General features: G+C 44.8%; 2 protein-coding genes across 2 annotated transcripts in view; one reads left to right on the top strand and one right to left on the bottom strand.

Annotated features, from left to right (window-relative positions):
* Window positions 1-3,234: 3,234 nt before the first annotated feature.
* The window catches only part of LOC138971411 (anaphase-promoting complex subunit 5-like), a 29,986-nt gene continuing 10,522 nt past the window's right edge, over window positions 3,235-22,698 (bottom strand). Inside the window, exons 6-16 of the mRNA XM_070344135.1 lie at window positions 22,620-22,680; window positions 15,299-15,400; window positions 14,576-14,769; window positions 14,067-14,148; window positions 13,531-13,620; window positions 12,768-12,835; window positions 11,619-11,732; window positions 10,729-11,163; window positions 9,564-9,711; window positions 8,997-9,159; window positions 3,235-3,748 (exon numbers count right to left, since the gene is read on the bottom strand). Coding sequence (XP_070200236.1) covers window positions 3,537-3,748; window positions 8,997-9,159; window positions 9,564-9,711; window positions 10,729-11,163; window positions 11,619-11,732; window positions 12,768-12,835; window positions 13,531-13,620; window positions 14,067-14,148; window positions 14,576-14,769; window positions 15,299-15,400; window positions 22,620-22,680 — 1,669 coding nt within the window. The 3' untranslated portion in view covers window positions 3,235-3,536. The remainder of the gene's footprint in view (window positions 3,749-8,996; window positions 9,160-9,563; window positions 9,712-10,728; window positions 11,164-11,618; window positions 11,733-12,767; window positions 12,836-13,530; window positions 13,621-14,066; window positions 14,149-14,575; window positions 14,770-15,298; window positions 15,401-22,619; window positions 22,681-22,698) is intronic.
* Window positions 4,560-7,823, top strand: LOC138971412 (uncharacterized). The gene is made up of 2 exons (XM_070344137.1): window positions 4,560-5,141; window positions 5,749-7,823. The coding sequence occupies exons 1-2, from the start codon at window positions 4,644-4,646 to the stop codon at window positions 7,435-7,437; spliced, it is 2,187 nt and encodes a 728-aa protein (XP_070200238.1). The 5' UTR covers window positions 4,560-4,643; the 3' UTR covers window positions 7,438-7,823.

Raw genomic sequence — 22,698 nt, 5'->3', positions numbered from 1 at the left:
AAAATGTTATGTTTAGCGTGTGCCTAGCTTTAACACACAAACAATCAGAAAATAAGAATCAAACATCTTGAACATACAATCTCTAACGATGCCTGTGGTAAATAATCTTCTATTTTCTTAAAATAACAAGAAGAGCAAACGCTCGATCGAGTCACTTTCGCAGTTCTGAATATTATATGAGGCATCAGATGGACAGGAAGAAATTGCTATTCACAACACAATGAGTCACGTTCACATAAAATTTGAGCCCGGTCACTTTTATAGTTTCCGAGAAAAGCCCAACGTTAAGTTGTGTGTTGCCGAACAGAAAAGGCTAGTTATCTCCCTTGTTTTTCTGATAACGTTCGTAAAAGGCTACAGATGTAAATACTTTGATGTAAAGAATAATCCTACAAAGTTTCAATCACATCCGATGAACTTTGTCAAAGATATAAAATGTCTAATTTTTCCTTTGACGCTGACCTGTGACCTTGAAAAAGGTCAAAGGTCAACGAAACCATCGTTAAAGTGTAGAGGTCATTGGAGGTCACGACTAAACAAAATATGAGCCCGATCGCTTTGATAGTTTCCGAGAAAAGCCCAACGTTAAGTTGTGTGTTGCCGAACAGAAAAGGCTAGTTATCTCCCTTGTTTTTCTGATAACGTTCGTAAAAGGCTACAGATGTAAATACTTTGATGTAAAGAATAATCCTACAAAGTTTCAATCACATCCGATGAACTTTGTCAAAGATATAAAATGTCTAATTTTTCCTTTGACGCTGACCTGTGACCTTGAAAAAGGTCAAAGGTCAACGAAACCATCGTTAAAGTGTAGAGGTCATTGGAGGTCACGACTAAACAAAATATGAGCCCGATCGCTTTGATAGTTTCCGAGAAAAGTCCAACGTTAAGGTGGTGTCTACGGACGGCCGGACGGCCGGCCGGACAGACTAACACTGACCGATTACATAGATAGAGTCACATTTTCTAAAGTGACTCAAAAACAATAAAATATATAGCCTATACATTGAAGTTTGAACCGCTTTGAAAACCTACCAATAATTCAGCTAATTGTGCGTTTAGATAGGACAGTTTACGAATCAAAAGTAACCGACTGAAAGACGTATATAATTTCGTTGTTTAATGATTTAAGTTTATTTTTCGGGAACATTCATCATGTTGCCCCCTCAGAGGATTTCCTGCTGATCACCATCACCCTGTTCCTGTGTGTTTGTCTGTCTGTCACTCTAAGTTAAGAAATCAATGTTTTGATCTGGACCGGAAAGGTGAATCTGATTAATCAAAATCAAAGAATTGGTATTTCTTCTTTGGTCATAGGACTCTACGTATATTGTCAATATATGTTACGCTTGGGTGGGACTGACAAAATGTCATGAATCCTGAAGAATTTTAAGGGGGGGGGGGGGGGGGGTCTGGGGGCCCCCAGACGCTGAAGGATTTGTATAATTAACAACCAAAAAAACGTCACCACAGACATTACGAATCTGGATTTCCGGAATATACTGGAAGAATCCCACCCATGTATACGTTAGAGTCCCATGTGATTGTGAATGGCAGGATTGATCATCGACCCCACCCACCTTTCCCAGATTGTTTGTCTGTCACTTATTTCGATCTAAAACTTCAAAATAGACACGTTTACTTATCAGATTCAATTTGAAGAATTTGCCTTTCTTCAGAACTCGCCTCCATAGTCGGTAATACCAGGGACCTATATAGGTCTATGGTAATACTTTTATCGCCATGAACTTTTTGGAACGCTCTGAATCATTCCTGATGTAACAGGATATTCTTTTTCTTCTTCCTTCATGGGCTGAAACTCCAACGTTCACTCATGTTTTTGCATGAGTGGGTTTTTAACGTGCATGACCGTTTTCAACATCTTGGAGTGTCTGCACATTTGCTTTCCTGTAAAGATGATTCGTGCAGCACGGTTTTTTTCCTTTTCCTTGGAAAACTCTACCATGTCTGGCTGATCAGTAAACTAAGCTCCATCACCTTTTCATCCGTTTGGATATTAGAATGGTTAAGCAGAGTGAACTGAAGTTGATGCGTATGCTTGCAATGCAAGAGTTACCTCTCTTGGCATTCTGGAATGTGCCAGAAGAATAGGATGCATTTTATTTCCACCATCTGTATAACTGTCTGCTTTAATTAACCTTCGCCGGTGGTCGCGGGTCCGTGTGGACCCAGAAGGGTTTTTAATTGCAAATATCTCTTCAACTAGTTGGAATTTTTTAATGAGCTTTTAAGAATGCCTCAGGCACCTAAAAAGCTCTTATGTCCTAAAATTTCAGCGAGAAGTAATTAAAAAAAAGAGGTCATATTTAGACTACAAACATCGTGGGGCCGTGCGGACCCATGTTTCTCAAAGGACATGAGAAGCATGGGTCCGCACGGCCCCACGATGACTTCATTGTGTAGTTGATAACCCGGACGGCCGAAGGTTAAAGCCTATAAAGAAAGAAAGTTTGGAAATGCGCTCATCAGGTCTCCTGATGAGTCGAGAGAGACAGATGAAGAGAGAGACAGATGAAGAGAGAGACAGATGAAGAGAGAGACAGAGAGACAAAGGGTAGATAAAAAGTGAGCAAGAGAGAAATGATCTCGAACAAAAGAATAGTGCTCCCATCTAAAACAAGAAGAGCAAACGCTCGATCGAGTCACTTTCGCAGTTCTGAATATTATATGAGGCATCAGATGGACAGGAAGAAATTGCTATTCACAACACAATGAGTCACGTTCACATAAAATTTGAGCCCGGTCACTTTTATAGTTTCCGAGAAAAGCCCAACGTTAAGTTGTGTGTTGCCGAACAGAAAAGGCTAGTTATCTCCCTTGTTTTTCTGATAACGTTCGTAAAAGGCTACAGATGTAAATACTTTGATGTAAAGAATAATCCTACAAAGTTTCAATCACATCCGATGAACTTTGTCAAAGATATAAAATGTCTAATTTTTCCTTTGACGCTGACCTGTGACCTTGAAAAAGGTCAAAGGTCAACGAAACCATCGTTAAAGTGTAGAGGTCATTGGAGGTCACGACTAAACAAAATATGAGCCCGATCGCTTTGATAGTTTCCGAGAAAAGTCCAACGTTAAAGTGGTGTCTACGGACAGCCGGCCGGACGGCCGGCCGGACGGCCGGCCGGACAGACTAACACTGACCGATTACATAGAGTCACTTTTTCTTAAGTGACTCAAAAAATAAAATAAAATAAAAGCGAATAAAGAAAGAAAAGTTTGTTTCAACATTTTATTCAGTCAAGAAATATAATTCCATATACTTCACATACCATGCTTTATTTAAACCCCACACACATACACACACGCATGTGCCCACAAACTGTGACACACACATGTGCACACACACACACACATGTGCACACACACACACACACACACACACCCACACACACTGTCTTTCTCTTGCTGATTCGTTCTAGTCTCCCCTCTCTCTCACTCACACCTTTCATTTCTTGTAAGAGAGTGTACAGAATCAACAAAAGTGTTCTTTGAACTTGATCACTGAAGTCATCAAACTGCATGAACCGATATCTTGGACAAGGTAGGCATCTGCTGATCAAGTTGCTTGAAGCGGTAAGCGCAGCGATTTCTTTCTGCGGTGTATCCCAGTTGGTGGTACAGGCGAGCTTGGTAGTACAACGCATCCTTGACCCTGTGTGTGACCTCTAAGGACTGGAACAAGGTCACTACTGTTGTCATCTGAGTAACCGCACCCAGAAGTGCTGGAAAAAAAATGAAGGAAATTGTTTTCCAAATTCTCTTAATGAAGGTTGAAAAAGAAACAGAATAGAACCCAAAATAATTTTGTTCAGTCAAATCACTGGTTAACATATTTGCATTTTTCACTGCCATCAGAAAGCACCAACAAGGCCAATCCAACTACCTTTTCTCCGTATGCTAGTCCTCTCCCTTGATCCAATGTCTCTCAGCGTTGTTGGAGATGCTTTTCACCAAGGTGATGAACCTTATCAATAATTACAAAGAAACAAAAACATCAGCAAAGCTTAGAGTTAATTCTCTCTTTATCTTACGAATAACAGATTTTCTCTGTTGAAGTTTCTAGCCGACTCAAGATACACTGGCCTTTTAAGGTACCAAGCTACACAGTGAAAATGCCAAAATGGTTTGAAAAAAATGTGCTGGTAGATTTTGAGATTTTGGTACATTTGTGTTCATTGATACCTTTTCTATCCGATTCTGACAATTTTGTTATCATCTAAAGCATTTTGTATGCATAAACAGGCTCATTTTGAACACTTGGGTATCGTAGTTTTGCTTACGTTCACCCAAAAAACATCAAAATGATGTTTGTTTAGTGCTTAGTTACGCAAATAACAACTCATGCTTGGCGCACGCCTGTGTTCGTTGTTATCTCCCCTATCTCAAACATCAACACCGGGCACTGAGCCAGCCAGCGCCAAGCCACAACTAGAGGTTTTCGAGGCCTTGTCTCGCGACAAAATTTCCGACAATGACCTAATATGGAAACTCGGTTTGAAACGAAGCCTTGTGATTGGCCGAGAGCTTTCGGGCATCTACTTCGGCCTTCGGGGACACGACTTCCGCCACTTCCGCCTCGTTGAAAGTTTGCCTTTTTTGCGACATCATTCCAACAAAATGAGCAATATCAACGAAAAAACACAAAAGCGAAAACCAACAAAGAAATTATGGGGAGGAGGAAAGCGTTCTCGACGCCAGCACAGCAAGAAAGCAGCGCAGGCACGCTGGCAATCAAATGATCCGGATAAACATGTGCTCGAGACTGAAGAACAAGAAGGATTTGGTGTGTTTGAACACACGCTGTTCGCTCATGGCGATGCTGAAATTCCCAGCTGCTCTCACAACCTTCAGGCTGGTCAAAACATTGTACAAAATGGGCAACCGAATGAAGAATGTTCTGCCAGGAAGAAGATGGGCTTGATGAAAGAGTATATCGACCCGGCAAACGACAACATCGTAGCAGACGACACAGATTCCAATGAGCGATGCTTCATGGATCTGGGGACACTGAAGGGGTTGTTTTCTGCAGTGGCATGCCAGGAGTGTGGAGGGAGTCTTGATGTCGCCTTTGGTGACAAAATGGGCTATTCTAGAGAAATTCGACTTGCCTGTCAGGTATGTACAATGTATTTTTGTGTACAGTGCATGAAGTTGAACATTGGATGATTGGGGTTGTGTTTGTTTTCACTGTGTGTGATGTGTGCATGGGATGGATGCACATTGCATGTGTCATTTGTATGTCCATTGAAAACATATATACATGTATATACATATGCAGTTTGTGTGTGTTGTGACTTCTGCGCGTTGTATTGTTGGTTATAAGGCCTAAAAAAAAATAGGTGTCGTTACGGTAACCCGACCTACCCTATTTTTAGGGGCCGACCCTAAAACTTTTTATTAATTACATTTGTCAACAAAAAAACACCAAAAAAACAAGAAAACGAGTGCAGAAAACACAATGAAAGCGAAAGCGCTCGAGTCGCACACTTATTTCCCTGTCAAGTAGGTTTAATTTGTACACATTAGAAAAGAAAGTTAAAAAAAAAAAGTGATTGCCTACCTTCCTACCCTATTTTTGTTGGCTATGTTACCGTAACCACACCTATTTTTGGGGGGGGCCTAAATACAGGACGTCAGAAGCGTTCATGTTCTTTTCTCTTCTTTTCTGAATTATTGCTTGTATAATTTGGAAGTAATTTGTTTTCATTCTGATATTTTTCAGAGCTGTCCTTTTACTCGTCAGCAGTATTCCTGCCAGCGGATCCGGGGGAGCACTGATGTCACTGTGGGCTTTGAAGTGAACGATTCCATGGTGATGTGTTTCAACGAGCTGGGATGTGGTGAAGCTGCGATGAGAAAATTCTCTGCCATCATGCGCATACCTGGATTTGCACATAGAACCTATCATCGTCTATCCAAGAAGGTCGGTAATGCACATTCACAAGTTACTGCGAATGTTCTAAATGCGGCAGTGGCAGCTGTGCGGCGTACATACGCTGATGTCAATGATGACATTGATGACAATGAAGAGAACGACAATGATGACACCGGTGACACTGACAGTACTAATAGTAGTGATGTTGACAGTGTTGCTAGTCATGATCTTGCAGGCGATGATCATGTGATGATGCATAGTGATTCTAACATCAGCAGTGTTGAAGGTGATTCTGACAGTGACCGTGGTAACTTTGGTGATCACAATACTGACTCTGGTTCTAGTGATGAGGATGATAATGATGCCATTGATAATGATATTGTTGATGTATGGGTGTCTTTTGATGGTACATGGCACAAAAGAGGATTCACATCTAATTATGGGGTGGGTATTGTGATTGATGTTCACACTGGTCTTGTGTTAGACTTTATAGTGTTGTCAAAATACTGTCATGCATGTGCTCTAAATAAAAAAAGAAACATGACTGATGAAGAAAGGGAAGAATGGAAGAGAGAGCATAGGCCACAGTGCTCCAAGAACTATGAGGGATCTTCAAAGGGGATGGAAAAGGAGGCCGCTCTGCAGATGTGGGGGCGGTCCATTCGGAAGAATCGCATGAGGTACACTTACATGTTGTCAGATGGTGATTCTGTGGCATTCAAGGCTGTGAGTGATGCCAACTTTTATCCAGTGAAAAAGCTTGAGTGCATCAATCACTGTGATAAGAGAATGGGAACTGCGTTAAGAAAAAAAGCAAAAGAAGAGAAGCTTGGGGGTCGCCGCCACGGTGCACTGACAGCCAAAACATGCAATATTCTTCAATCGTACTACCGCAATGCTATTGTAAAGAATCTAAACAAGCCAGAAGAGATGAAGGAGGCTATATGGGCTTCATTCATGCACTGCATGAGCACAGATGATAATCCGCAGCACGAAAAGTGCCCACACGGACCCGATTCGTGGTGCTTTTTCAATAAGGCTGTCGCCAGCGGTGTGCCGCCACCTCCCCACAAGCAGAATGTTGGGACCCCACTTGCCCACCATGTTGCAGAGGCTATCAGGCCTATATATGATAGGATGAGCCACAACACATTGCTGGAGAAAATCCAGCATGGTCGCACGCAAAACGCTAATGAGTGTGTAAATGGTCAAATCTGGGCGCGGTGTCCAAAGACGATTCATGTGGGTGCGGGACGTGTGAACGCTGCAGTGGCATCTGCAGTATCACACTTCAATCAGGGCTGCTCACACTTGTCCCAGGTTCTAGGAGAACTTGGAGTGTCACCAGGAGTGAACCTTCAGCAATTTGAGACCAGGCAAGATCTAAAGAGGTGTAAAAGGGGGGATTTGTTTGGTCAGGTGGAAATAAAGCGCACGCGCAGAGCCAAGGGTCAAGCCAAAAGAACAAATGTTATCCAGATAGAAAGGCAGGAAGGACCAACATATGGCCCAGGACTGCTTGCTGATACAGAATGATTGTGCCAGAAATGTCAAACTTGTGTCCAGTCCTTCTTTTTGTAAAATAAGTAGTTGGCTTTCACGTTTTAGCGTTTTTCTCATTTCGCACATTTTTTTAGTGTTTGCGGTGCTAAATCTATGGAACCCTTTACCAGATGAAGGTGAAACTTTGCAGAAATATTGTTTTATGTACATACTTTAGAATAATGTATTTGTGTGGATGTGTTATGTATATTGTGCCCTACTAAATAATTTTTGTTTGTATACCCCCACATTTTTGTTTTGTTCACACCATTGGTCCAATTGACACACTGTATCACTTGTTGCGAATGAACAAATGATGATTGGAATGCATCATTTTGATGTTGGTACCAGAAGCTGAATAAAATGCCTATGAGAACGAATGTAAGGTGTTTAGTTTTTGTTCAGTATCGTTGCAAAATTTGTGTACGTTTTGTTTCAAAATTGTCCGTCAAAGTCAACATTTGAATTTTTTTTTTTTTTTTACTCTGTCTATCATTTTTATATTTAGTCAAGTTTTGACTAAATATTTTAACATCGAGGGGGAATCGAAACGAGGGTCGTGGTGTATGTGCGTGTGTGCGTGTGTGTGTCTGTGTGTGTGTGTGTGTGTGTAGAGCGATTCAGACTAAACTACTGGACCGATCTTTATGAAATTTGACATGAGAGTTCCTGGGTATGAAATCCCCGAACGTTTTTTTCATTTTTTTGATAAATGTCTTTGATGACGTCATATCCGGCTTTTCGTGAAAGTTGAGGCGGCACTGTCACGCCCTCATTTTTCAACCAAATTGGTTGAAATTTTGGTCAAGTACTCTTCGACGAAGCCCGGGGTTCGGTATTGCATTTCAGCTTGGTGGCTTAAAAATTAATTAATGACTTTGGTCATTAAAAATCTGAAAATTGTAAAAAAAATTAAAAATTTATAAAACGATCCAAATTTACGTTTATCTTATTCTCCATCATTTGCTGATTCCAAAAACATATCAATATGTTATATTTGGATTAAAAACAAGCTCTGAAAATTAAATATATAAAAATTATTATCAAATTTTTTTTTTCGAAATCAATTTAAAAACACTTTCATCGTATTCCTTGTCGGTTCCTGATTCCAAAAATATATAGATATGATATGTTTGGATTAAAAACACGCTCAGAAAGTTAAAACGAAGAGAGGTACAGAAAAGCGTGCTATCCTTCTTAGCGCAACGAATACCCCGCTCTTCTTGTCAATTCCACGGGCACTGCCTTTGCCACGGGCGGTGGAGTGACGATGCTACGAGTATACGGTCTTGCTGCGTTCAGTTTCATTCTGTGAGTTCGACAGCTACTTGACTAAATATTGTATTTTCGCCTTACGCGACTTGTTATTACTATATTTTGTGTTTTTTTATATGTTTTTGTGTTGTTTTTCTCAAAAGACATTGGTGTCCTTCTTTCTGTGTAGCACTCTAACCTTAAACTCACAAAAGGAATAAACTCAAGCCCCCCCCCCCCCCCCCTAAAAAAAACCAAAAAAACCCACCAACAACCCAAACCACTTTTCCCATTCTTACCTGTTTTCCTCTCATCGATAGATCCATTCTGAGCAGCTGCGACTTTGCACCTGGCGTAGGCATAGAGGAGGCGTGCACGGTCGTACGGGCCCCCATGAGACGAAATCTCCAGTGTTGCGGTTTCAACCAGTTTCAGCGCCTGGCCTGGCAGTTTCATCCGCATCTGCAGAAAGAAAAAGAGAGAGATGATAAGGAAGAGTCAGAAAAGGACGAAGAGAACCAGAAGGACGGTCACATTATACATGTATTCACTCCTTCCCAATGCACAAACTTACATTTCTGATAAACGCCTTGTTGGTACACAGACATGCACACACATCTTCAGCACAAAATAACATCATAGATAATGGCATGTAGGCGCGTGCACACACACACACACACACATAAATGCACACACTCACACACACATACCATAAATGCACACACCCACACACATAAATACACACACACACACACATCATCAAAGAACACTGGACCATGCCAACACAGTGTACTTTGCACACACACACACAAACACACACACACACACACACACACATCCCACACAGAAGTACAGCTCCTACACACCTGCACCACAGCCAGGTACAGCGTTGTGACGGCAGCCAGGTAGTGAAGATGATGTGACGTGGCGTGTGTCAAACAGTGTGTCAGATGTGGCAGTGACGCTGTGTGGTTGTCCGTCGTCATCAGCACATCCACCATGGCTAGCAGTACCCTGCACAGCAACAAACACTTCTTCATAGTTCTCTGCTACAGGAATTTGAACCATGGCTAGCAGTACCCTGCACAGTAACAAACACTTCTTCATAGTTCTCTGCTACAGGAATTTGAACCATGGCTAGCAGTACCCTGCACAGTAACAAACACTTCTTCACCGTATATCAAGACATTTTAGACAAATCATAAATAAATAACATCATAGATAATGGCATGTAGGCGCGTATAAACAAGACAGTCAAGATCACTTCTACCAGTCAATCAATGAGTCTTATATCGCGCATATTCCGTCGGTACAGTTCTAGGCGCTCTGCAGTGATGCCGTGTGAGATGAAATTTTATACGGCCAGTAGATTGCAGCCATTTCGGCGCATATTTACCTTTCACGGCCTATTATTCCAAGTCACACGGGTATAGGTAGACAATTATTAACTGTGCCTAAGCAATTTTGCCAGGAAAGACCCTTTTGTCAATCGTGGGATCTTTAACGTGCACACCCAATGTAGTGTACACGGGGGGAGGTTCGGACACCGAAGAGAGTCTGCACACAAAGTTGACTCTGTGAAATAAATTTCCGCCGAACCTGGGATCGAACTCACGCTGACAGCGGCCAACTGAATACAAATCCAGCGCGCTACCAACTGAGCTATATCCCCGCCCAAGGAAGTATGGTGAAAAGTCCCTTTGTTGCAGGATTCCCTCCATTCCACAGATATTATAGCTAATGAGAAATCCCATCGACTAACCAAACAAAGATGTTTTACAATCACTGCTAGTCTGTGCATGTATGGGTACTGTAGATAAATAATAAATTTGTGTACTAAGGGACACTACAAATGCCCCCAGGTGTCCTTTACTGAGAGGTGTCATCTTATCAGAGGGGCTCTGCAATACAGTTACCACTGCATATTCCTGTCAAAAATGAAGCTAGCCACTACTCGGGTCTGCCAAGCTGAAAAAACCCCACAACAGAGCATTAAAAAGAAAATGTGACGTAAGAAATTACAGTACTTACCTGCACAAAAAGTCAGGGGTCAACTCCTTGCTGTCAGAAAACTCATCCTTGAGACTGTGCAACAATTTTAAGCTGGCAGTCACCTCCCCTCGTTGTCCAAGCAACCGTGCTAGGTGCAGACGACCTTCGCTGTCCTTGAGGGCTCGCAAGTTGTGAGCAGCCCGCTCTGCATCTCCCCACTTGCCTGTCAGCAACGCATGCTCAAACGTCAGGGATTGCTCACACGCTTGCCAGAGGTGAGCGTGCTGGGTATGAGGAGGAAAGCGCTGTCGAGCGTGCTGGAGAATCTCGGTGGCGCAGGAGTGATCTCCCCTGTCAGCATGGTGACGGGCGAGGATGCAGAGTGCGATGCAGATAGACTCGCCGTTGTAAAAGACGCCTTTCTCCTGGGTGTCAAGGCACAGCACCGTCTGAGCACACATAGCCGCGCATTCTCTGCACACGGATGAAAACCATATGACTTCTATAAACCGTCAGCAAAGCTGTGAGTGAAAGTGTGTGTGTGTGTTTGGTGAAGTTTACCGAATAGCCAAACCAAAAGTCCCATATACGCAATCAGCATGACTGAATGGTTAATCTCCTTTGCAAACTTTTTCCCACAACCTTTGTACACAAGGATATCGTATAAATTTCGGTTTGTTTTATCGTAAAATGTATGACAATCACATCTGTAGAAGATGGGGTGATTTCCCAGTAAGTTATTTTGGGGTGGTGTGGGGTGAGGTGGTACTGAGTGTTTTCAAACTTTTTTTTTAAGTTGCTCTATGAAATGTCACATATTTTGAGAACTAGGAACAGGAAGGTTTGTTTAAAAGTGCAGGGCAATCTTTGCTGCTTCAGCCAGCTTTGTTGTTGTCACCAACTGTGCTCCACTTTCCATGATAACTGACCTGTTGCCATAGTAACTCCACAAAGCGGAGCGTTGTGCAGCACTGATGCTCATCATTCCGTACAGCGAGTTCTGGCAGTTGATAACGTTGCTCTTCATCATGTAGTCAAACACACTGAAAAAAATCATTGTTAACCATTAATGTTATAAACATTACTATCATCACTGTCACCACAGTGGGATCCCCGATAGTAAAAAAAATCATAAACGGATAGACTTATGCTCCAAAATCCTGTTGGACTCCTGCTATCTTGACATCAAGGACATTTCAAGTAACTGAGCTCAGGCCATGTTCTGTTCATCATCTCATTCTTCTCCTCCAAGATGTTCATCATCTCATTCTTCTCCAAGATGTTCATCATCTCATTCTTCTCCTCCAAGATGTTCATCATCTCATTCTTCTCCTCCAAGAACCACTAGATCAACATACTGGGGAATTTTTGCTTCTTCTATAATTCAATGTTTCATCAACTAACCTTGGTTGCTGTTTGATTCCCCCTATTCCAGTTTTTCCACCTTTCAAGACTCTCCTTTCCCAAATCTTCTGCTCATAAAGCCTCCAAAGTGACCTCTGTTTCAACACAACCCCTGAACAGTTAAGAAAAACATCTTAAGCATGTCCTTAATTTGGCGAAGTCGACTACACGAAGTATACTTTGCGAAGCTGGACGCACAAAGCTATAGTATTGAGTTTTCGGTAAAAAGACTTTGCGAAGTCTTTTTGCGCAGTCCACTTCTGGCTCAATTAAGGACAGGCTTTCAAAAAGAAAGTGTCAATAAAGGTGTGCAGAAGTCTCAGCGAGTCCTGTCAAGTATACCCAGGAGAAGCGTAGAATGAACCCACCTGGCGCCGCTGTCAGCGTGAGTTCGTCCCCACGTTCGGCGAGAGATTTATTTCTCAGAGTCAACTTTGTGTGCAGACTCTCCTCGGTGTCCGAACACCCCCGTGTGTACACGCAAGCACAAGACCAAGTGCGCACGAAAAAGATCCTGTAATCCATGTCAGAGTTCGGTGGGTTATAGAAACACAAAAATACCCAGCATGCTTCCTCCGAAAGCGGCGTATGGCTGCCTAAATGGCGGGGTAAAAACGGTCATACACGTAAAAGCCGTGGGAGTTTCAGCCCATGAACGAACAAACAAAACCCACCTGGCGGGTGCTGCAGTGGCGAATGCATTGTGTCGTGCCAACGCCTGAACACCCAGTGATGTCAAATACTGCAAATATACAGGTACAAAGGTACAGTGGATCCTCTCTTTTGAGACCCTCTCTTATAAGACTCCCTCCAATAATCATAATAATAACAAAATAAAACATTCTTCTATAGCGCTATTCACCGCTAGATAGCATTCTCAGGGCCGGCTAGGGCCCTTTTCAAAAAGCAATTGACATTCAAATTTAACATTTCACAGACATAAAAAAGTCAGGCAGTTACAAAGCACTGATCCTAAATTCAAGATCTAAAATAGAACAAAGATTTAACACAGGCTTTAGGGAAATAAAACAATATAAAACAGCAAACAACCAGGCGTACTCTCTCATAAGATTTCAAACAGAGTATACTCACAGATGGACATTGACAGGCAGATTATACTCACAAATGGACATTTGACAGGCAGACTATACTCACAAATGGACATTGGCAGGCAGATTATACTCACAGATGGACATTGACAGGCAGAGCATACTCACAGATGGACATTGACAGGCAGATTATACTCACAGATGGACATTAACAGCCAGAGTATACTCACAGATCCACATTGACAGGCAGAGTATACTCACAGATGGACATTGACAGGCAGAGCATACTCACAGATGGACATTGACAGGCAGATTATACTCACAGATGGACATTGACAGGCAGAGCATACTCACAGATCCATATTGACAGGCAGAGTATACTACTCACAGACAAACTGAGATCATGACTCTTGCTGACGGAACGTTCCATCTGCATGCCTGCATCCCCCTCTTGATAGGCCAACAGGTTCAGCCACGACTGAGAGAACACAATCATCAAACGGTTTCAACAGGTTAAAGATCCGTATTTCATTATACTTATAAGTATGCACAAAATTGAAAATAGTTTTCCTTGGCAGAAACATACCGACTGTCCCAGGGATAGATCACCCTGCCCTCTATCAATTCTCCCATCCCCGCAAATAATGGGTAAGTAGATTACAAAATTTCTCCCAGAACATAAATGTTTAAGTATAAGTTTAACAGTTAATCAAAGGTGTTTTCCCCAGTAGTAAAGAAGAAGGAGAACCCAGACAGGTCATACAACTAGCAAGCATAGTAGAACATGCACGTACTGCACATGTATGTAACTGAAAAATACTCAATGCTGAATACTCACATACACATTCCTGCCCCCTTTCCCATCTCAAAAACACACACACACACACACACTACAATTTTGACAATCACTATTCCCAGACTCACAAGAGCGTGTTGCAAGCAGACATGGTCGTTGCTTTCTTGAGCCATGCGTATTGCTTCCAGCAAGGCTGCTTTGGCCTCCCTCCTGAGACACAAAAACATGTCTACATCTTAACCATCACACCGGTTTTATTTCTACCAAGGCAAATGGTAGCTGTTTAACTGGGGAAACAATGACAAATAACATACATTTAACAGAATGTAAATGTCCATTTATAACTCACATTAATAACAAAACAACAAATATTTGCCATCATCACTGCAAGTGTACAGCGGTGAAAAGAAACTAGAAAATACTGTTCAGGTATTCCATCAATCTTGGGCAAAAAAAGAAGAGTGTGTAACACGTTTTTCTTTACACTTCCCAAGCTTGACCCATGAATTTCCATAGGGGTAACCTCACAGGATTATATGAACTCTTATCCCTATCTTATCCTTAAGCTGCACTGCCAGCAAATTCATTGTTGATCCAAACACACACACAAAAATCAGCCCGTTGAAAAGTCCCTCACTTGTGATTAAAGTTGAAATGCAAAGCTGCAAGATTGAGGGCGGCATATCTGCGGCTGATTTCATCTTCCGGTCGTTTGGAGTTGCCAGTGGCCTCGCCGGTGAGCTGGGCGTTGCGGTCAAAGTAGTGGTACAAGTTGTGCACGGCCGTACAGTATTCTTTCACCCGCAGGTTGTTCAGGTAGGACAGAAAATGCTGCAAGGTGGAACAAAGTGACAAAGTTAGACTACTATTTGACTATAAATCAGACCTGCCAACACTTGTGAAACCTCAAGTGTAGCAATACACATTTTCAGGGTAGCAAATGGTGTTTTAGTATCCGCATTTAAGCTATTTCGCGCAAGAAAAGACATTTAGAAAAAAGAAACACAATGCCCGATAAAGAGTGTCTGCAGTGCCACTTTAATGTTATAAAATACAAAAAACACATTCACATGCTAGAAGACTACAGGAACAACATTATCTTGTGCTATTGTCATATTTACAAAACATGAACTTGTTGAAAAAACAAACAAAACAGTGACAGAAACCCTTCAAAATCAATCCTCATTCAATAAATGTAATATGAAAACATGATGAAACATAATTCAGTCTCCGGAATGAAAGAAAATAATGAAGCGCAAGAAGCATTACATTTATATTAAAAGCAATAGCTGTTTTACTTTCATCAAGTGTGAAAACAAACAAACAAACAAATAAAAGCCCCCCAAACAAAATGGCTTACAGCTTCAGCCATATCTGGGTGCTGTTCTAACATGGCAGACAGCTTTTTCTGCAGCTGTTTGGGGGACAGCGCCTTGTTTTCATCCAGTGATAGCAGACCTGCCTGTTCAGGGAGAAAGAGAAAACACAAGATAAGGATAAAGATAAGGATAAGATTTCATATAGTCGTGTGAGGTTACCGACATGGAAATTCGGGCTGCTTTCTCCCTGGGGAATGTGAGCAGCCATGCAGTACGGCGCTACCTATTTCCCCCCCCCCCCCCCCCCCTTTTCATGCATGCGTGTTTTCATGTTTTCAAGTCGTGAGATTTTCGCTGTGAACTTGGATTTTTTATCGTGCGCATGCGTGCACACGGGGGGTGTTCGTACACTTACGACAGTCTGCACAAAGTTGACCCTGGGAAATAAATCCCTTGCAGAACATGGGGATCGAATCCACACCAATAGCGACAACTGGTTTTGAAGCCAGCACCGCTACCGACTGAGCTGGAGTTTTATGTTTTATCATAAACAATAAATGTAATAATGAAGCAAGATGTAAGGTGGACTAATCAAAATCCACAGGGGTACACATTACTCATATTACTCTTTTTTTTAAAACAACCTATGCAGCACCACTGTTTAGAACATTCTGAGCAATTAAATTAGTTCCCTGCAGCAGGAAATGACAATAAAACGTTTCATGACCACATAAAAAGACTTTCTAACCATTATTTTGATTACATTCTGTACCACAAGTACCATAACCAACTTTACAACTCCCTTCAAAACTCTTGAAAAATCTAAAAAGATGCCGATATAATCATTTAATATGCTTCTTCTTCTTCGTTCATGGGCTTAGAATCCCACGTTCACTCATGTTTTTAGCACGAGTGGATTTTTATGTGTATGACCGTTTTTTACCCCGCCATTCAGGCAGCATACGCCGATTTCGGGGGAGGCATGCTGGGTATTTTCGTGTTTCTATAACCCACCGAACTCTGACATGGATTACAGGATCTATTCCGTGCGCACTTGGTCTTGTGTGTACACACGAAGGGGGTTAAGTCGAAAATTTTTATTAAATTTTGATTTAATATAATATACTTACCCAATTCTTATGAATGCATTGACTTTAGTCCCACATGCTAGATGTCGAAAAAACCTCTCAAATTACCTGCCCTTAGTAGGGTGGTAACCAAGCTAAAAGCGACGCCATAGCCGTTGCTATGGCCTGACCTTGCTCGGTTACCCATAACACCCTGCGCACCACGTGAGCGCCAGCATCCGTAATGATCATTCGAGACTAATAATCAAACAAACACCCCAAGGACATAATCCAGCGGGGACGGATGGGAGGGTATTAACTATAAGAATTGGGTAAGTATATTATATTAAATCAAAATTTAATAAAAATTTTCGATTTAATCACATATTCTTACTCCAATTCTTATGAATGCAGATTCCCCCTAAAGGTGGAGGGAACCTACTTATGTCCTTGTAAGAACCTGCCCTGCAGCAGCCAAAACCAGCAATGAACTGGAGCCAACTAGCCGCGTGCAGGGGATATCCCAAGGATAGAAACCGATGAACACATCATCTGATCTCCAGTAAGCCGTTTGCAAAGCTTCGCCTAGGCGACCAGAACGCAACACGGCAATAAAAAAGCACAAAATCTGTACCCGAGCTGTTGGCAAACCTCGCATAGGCGAGAGGAACACCACCAGCCAGAGAAGAACACCAGACTCCGGACTCCCGAACGCCTGAAAAGGAATAGAGGGAGGACAGAAACGCCCCCCCCCCCCCCCTGTTCAAAACGCACCACTCATAGGACTGTCCTATGAAAGTAGCAGAGCCCCTAGAGAGAGACAAATAAAAGATGTCTCTTTCGCTCCATTGTAAAGAAATAAGAACCTGAGCTAAAGCTCGTAGTTCCAAAAGACAGTAACGTCAAAAAAGGGATTTAAAAAAAGTCTAACCAGACAGTTAGAAAATCCGAATCTCCCGGAGCGAGAATCCTCCCAAGAGGAGGGAATCAAACACCAGAGGATATTGACCAGGTTTCTGAAACCCCAAAACCTGGCCAAACACCGTGAACAAACGGAACCAAAAGCCCTAAGGCTACATCCTCTGGCAAACACCAAAAACGCATGCGCCTCCCTGCCCTATAGGGCTGAGGCCCAGAGTAAATAGAACAAAGTCCCACGCGCTAAACAAGGGGGAGCCTCTAAACCTCATAAAACAAGGTCCTTTGATCCTGCCCACAGGAACGCCATGAGCAACAGAAGAGAGGCCTATTTGTTCCAAAACAGCTGAGATAGCCGAGACGCCGGAACCCCAAAGAAGAGGCCCAGCTGCCCAAAGCCAAAAACTGAAACAGAGGTGAAAAACCACCTGGCTTGAGAGAGGGGCGCTAAGGAGTTGCACCCCCGCTCTAAATCCCTAATTGGCCAAGGAGGCCAAAAAAGGAGCATACACAGATAAAGTGGAGGAAAAATATGCTTCGTGCCCAAAGATCAGAGTCATCACCCATGATTTAAAACACAAACAGCACGCCTCCAGACCCGTAAGCAGATGGGCCAACCCCTGTGCCAGCCCTGAGAGGACCTGTTGAGCGAGTCGGCCAGATCGCAGAGCTGGCCGGGGAGATATTCCCCTGAGAAAATGATTAAGTGTAAAAACCCCATCAGAATCCCTTATACTCTGTCTGACAGGGAGTGAGAACTTGCTCACCCCAGCTAGTTCACATAAGAAGCAACAGAAGAATTGCCCGAATGCAACAGGACATGCCTGTAAATAGCCAAAAAAGGAAAGGCTAGCAGACTAAGAGCTACTGCTCCTAACCTCAGGCAAAAGAGAAGCCCAAGGATTTGCGTCTACATCACAGCCTCAAGACTGCAATTGCCAGTGCAGGACCCATCTAGACGAAAACGCATCAATAAAGCGGTCTAAGTCCAGGGGGAAACAAAGCTAGGGAAAAAAGTCCCCTGAGCGATACAAAAGGATTCCAGCCACCTTCCCGCGTGGAGGAACCCACTCTGGAGGAGGACCCTCATGTCCCAGACCTGTGAGGCCGAACCCCCAAAAAAACTTGAGGAAAGACTAGAGGGCCAGCATAGCAATCGATACCGTCCGACCGAAGATCGGGTATAAAGACCCCGCAGAGGCCTGCTCTCGTGCCAGTCTGGCTGAGAAAAGAGCTTAAAGCCTCCCTATTCTCTTGTGTGAAGAATAAACCTTCCAAGAGACAAAGTCAAACAGCATGCCCAGGTAAAAAACCTGGGATAAGGACAGCTCGGAATTTAGCCTGGTTACTGAGAGCACCAGGCAAAAAACCTGGTTCAACACCAAAAGAAAGTGCAGCTGACAAGCTGATTGACCTTGAAAAAGCTCAACCAGCCCCCGAGAAAGTCCAGAGACCAACACCCCCAGAAACCGAGCCCTTTCCTGTGTGCAGAAACGCAGAAGGAAAGCTCATGTGAGAGCACCGAGGAAAATCTCAGCCAAAGCTGAAAGCTCTAGCCCATGCCGACCCACCTCCCGCAGAGAGGGAGGAGACACTGAACCAAAACACCCCTTTGCAACCGGGAGCGCCTAAATGCGCTGCCAGAGGTCCAAGAAGGAAGGGAAAGATTCCAGCTATTGAGTAGGTTTCAACAACCCCCGAAAAAGCCTGACCCTTGCTTCCTGCAACCAGCATGAAATCAAACCCCTTGTAAAGGAAGGAGATCACACCAAGCCAAAACAGTGTGGGCCTAAAACGTCACAGAGAAACCACTCCGCTCCGTGACGACCCTAGCCCAAGCTGCCAGCAGCCTGGCTAAAGCCTTATCCAAGGCATCCTCCCTAACCCAAAAGAGCGTTCCGGGAGGATAAAATTGCCTATAAGAAAGCACAGAAGAGAGTCTCAGCCAAAGCAAAAAACTCCAAACCATGCCATCCTATCTCCTCCAGAGAGGAGAGGGAGGAGTAATATCATGAAAACTCCATGTTCCCTGTGGTCTGTAAGCGAAGCCAGAAACTAGCCCCTGCCCATAAAAAAGTCCGGATCAGACCCTGAGCCTGAAACTTCCCTGCTATCTTCTTCCGCACTAAAAGTGAGGACGAAGCAGCCTGAAACCCCGAAGCCAGCAGTCCCCTGCGTAAAAAGCAGCGGGAAAGGTGTAGGCTGAAGACCACTATCCTAAGGTGCGGATCAAGCCAAAAAGTGTGGCATGTGGTAGGCAATCACCGCAGACTCAGCAAATGAAACAAATTGCGAGAAAGCCTGTGAAAACCCAAAGGCATCCCGGAAGAGGAAGGAAGAGAGACACCCCCAACCTATCCGGGCCAAAGTAAACTGCAACAGCAGCCGCTCTATGTATGGGAAGCCTACAATCAGTAGGCAACCCTATACACTCCCCCTCCTTAAACAAGGAGTCCGAACCTAACCACCAGTTGTGTAAAACACAAAAGGAGGGGAGGCAGGGGAGGTCGCGCACTAAATCTCCTGCCGATAACACCGCCAAGAGTGTGGATGAAAAGCGTGATCAGTCTCTGACTGCCAACCCAAAACCGCCCACCTGAACAAGAGGTGGGGGGAAGAGGGGTTGGTAACTGGCACAGATCTCTGCCAAGAAGAAGAGAGAGTGGAGAAGCAAGACAAAGCCGGGCCCGGCGCGTCTTACCCCACCCGCTGTGCGAGAGAAGCATCCCAGTGCTAAGAACCAGACTACCTGGTATGACCACAACCCACCCCAAGTGGGGAGGGGGGCGGTCCAGCACAGCCGTAACCCCAAGAGGGGGTAAGGACTGAAACAGAGAAACGGCCGTAAACGGCCGATCCTCGCTCGTCCACCTGCCGAAGTCAAGTAGCCCTATCACTCACCCACCCCTAGGAGGGGGGGGGGGGGTGACCTATGCTGGCTACGGACAATGACCACCGGCCAGGCGATACTAAAGCCGAGTCCCTGCAGATCATTGTGAACACAAAGAATGGGAGACTGGAGAGAAAGGGTACGTTCTGTCTCCGCCTGACCATGTAGACAGCCGGCACAGCCCGTGCAGAGAACAAAACGGAGCAAAGCTCATTGTTCCCTGACCACTGTGCGAGACACCCTGCCGAGAACAAAAGAGAGTCAAACTCATTGTTTCGCGACCGCTACCCGCGACAAGCGCGGGCAGCTAACACAGCCACCTGCCCCAAACGGAGCAGAGAAGGAGTATGTAAGGTAGCCTGGAAAGCCGTACATAGCACCCCCACTGTGTAGCAAGGCCTGAGCCAAGCCACGCCCCAGATGAGGAGGGGGGTGGCTCGTCGCAGCAGTAAGAGCGACGGAGAGAGACGAACCGAAAAACGGCCGACCCCCCTCCGTCCACCTGCCGTAGTCCTATAGCCCACCGCCCACACAACCCGATAGGGGAGGAGGACGACTGTCGGGCCAGGACAATAGAGGCACAGACTGTGAAGACAGTCCAACAGCGCCCACCCCGTCCGACCCAGAGGGAGGGACAGGGTGGAACGCTGCTCCAGCCCCCACCCGATCCTGCCCAGTGGGCGGGAAAGAGTGAGCCACTGACACCCCCCCACCCTGCCCCAAACGGAGCAGAGAAGGGGTATGTAACGTAGCCTGGAAAGCCGCCACCCCAACGCGCCCGGGGGGCGGGAAAGGGTGGGAAGCTAACACAGCCCCCTGCCCGCAAAGGGCAGAGTGGGACAAGCCCAGACCGTGACTTACCGAGCCCCCTCTCTCCCTCTCCCACCCGGGGAGAGAACTGACTTCCCACCGCAGCAGTGCTAAAAGCAAGCCGAGCGGGAAGAGAAAAGAGAGGAAGCAGCAGCCCCCCGCCCCCAATGGGACAGGGATGGCCAAGGCCAGGCTGCGACTTACCATGCCCCCCTCTCCCTCTCCCACCAGGGGAGAGAGCTGACTTCCCACCGCAGCAGTGCTAAAAGCAAGCTGAGCGGGAAGAGAAAGAGAGGAAGCAGACCCCCTCTCCTTACGAAGAGAGTGCTCGCGAACAACCCAGCCTACCAGTGGCAGAAAGGACTGAACCGAGCTGGCCGTTTGCGACGGTGCGACGCAGGAGCGCCCCCCTATCCCCCCCCCCAAAGGCGGGGGGCTGCGTAACACACTGTGAAGTACCGGCGGTAATCAGAGTGGTTAGACGCAGGCAGGGAGCAGGCCCCCCCTCCTAAAAGGAAGGGGTGCTCGAGATCAGCCCAGAGCCACCAGAGGCAAAAAACGGGCTGAACCGAACAGGCCATTTGCACTAGGCCACAGTGCGAAGCTGACGAAACGGGAGGGCGGGAACCGCCGATCGCGCCTGAAACAGCCGAGAAAATAGACACAAAACATCGTTAAGTCCCCCCAAAAGGAGGACATTGACTGATTCCTCTTACACAGAGAAAGGGGAAAGAATAGCCACACGGCTACTCCCCCCCCCCATCAGTCGCACCGACGACGATCCAACAAAAAGTCAAAAAGGAGCCTAAAGGCTGATTAACCCCAACAGGGGAAGCGAGCTGTGAAAGAACTGAACCCACCCTCGGAGGGATAGGAACATAAAAAGAAGTGCTGTTTGACGGATCTACGACCCGCATAATAGGCAAATCAAAGTTCTTAGGCTACTCTTAGGAATAGTTACTAAACCAGGCTAAGAGCTTTGCCACCTTCCAGTCTCGCGCCGAGTTTAGCTTTGTTGTCGGCCATTTTAAGACCGGCGAAAAACAGTCACCCAGAACAAAAAACTTCTGCGTGCATGTTCAACACAAAGCTAACACCATTTATACCAAACATAAACAGGAAAGATCTCACCAAAAGGTAGACGGACAGGTAGACCTACAGGAAACCGGCTAGTCTCACGGACAAGCAGGCAAGTGAAGGCCAAAAGTGAGAGCGAAATTCGGACACGTCCACCGTGTGTTGTCGAAAGACGAGAATGATTATTACGGATGCTGGCGCTCACGTGGGGCGCAGGGTGTTATGGGTAACCGAGCAAGGTCAGGCCATAGCAACGGCTATGGCGTCGCTTTTAGCTTGGTTACCACCCTACTAAGGGCAGGTAATTTGAGAGGTTTTTTCGACATCTAGCATGTGGGACTAAAGTCAATGCATTCATAAGAATTGGAGTAAGAATATGTGATTAAATCACTAGCAGGTCTGCACATCAGTTGACCTGGGAGATTGGAAAAATCTCCACTCTTAACCCACCAGGTGGCAGCGACAGGGATTTGAACTCACGACCTCCCGATTAGAAGGCCGACGTCTTACCACCACGCCACTGCGCCCGTCTATAGTTAAATATGCAATGTACGTTAAATCATCACTGTACAACAACACCAACAAAGGAAACATAATTACCTGCTGTGATATAAAGAACTCTGCTTGTTTCTGTGAAAATGACATTTTCTCTCGCTCCCCACTGTACAAGAGAAAAACA

The sequence above is a fragment of the Littorina saxatilis genome, linkage group LG7, assembly GCF_037325665.1.
Source record: "Littorina saxatilis isolate snail1 linkage group LG7, US_GU_Lsax_2.0, whole genome shotgun sequence".
NCBI classification, from domain to species: domain Eukaryota; kingdom Metazoa; phylum Mollusca; class Gastropoda; order Littorinimorpha; family Littorinidae; genus Littorina; species Littorina saxatilis.
This window is presented reverse-complemented; position numbering and strand designations above follow the sequence as displayed.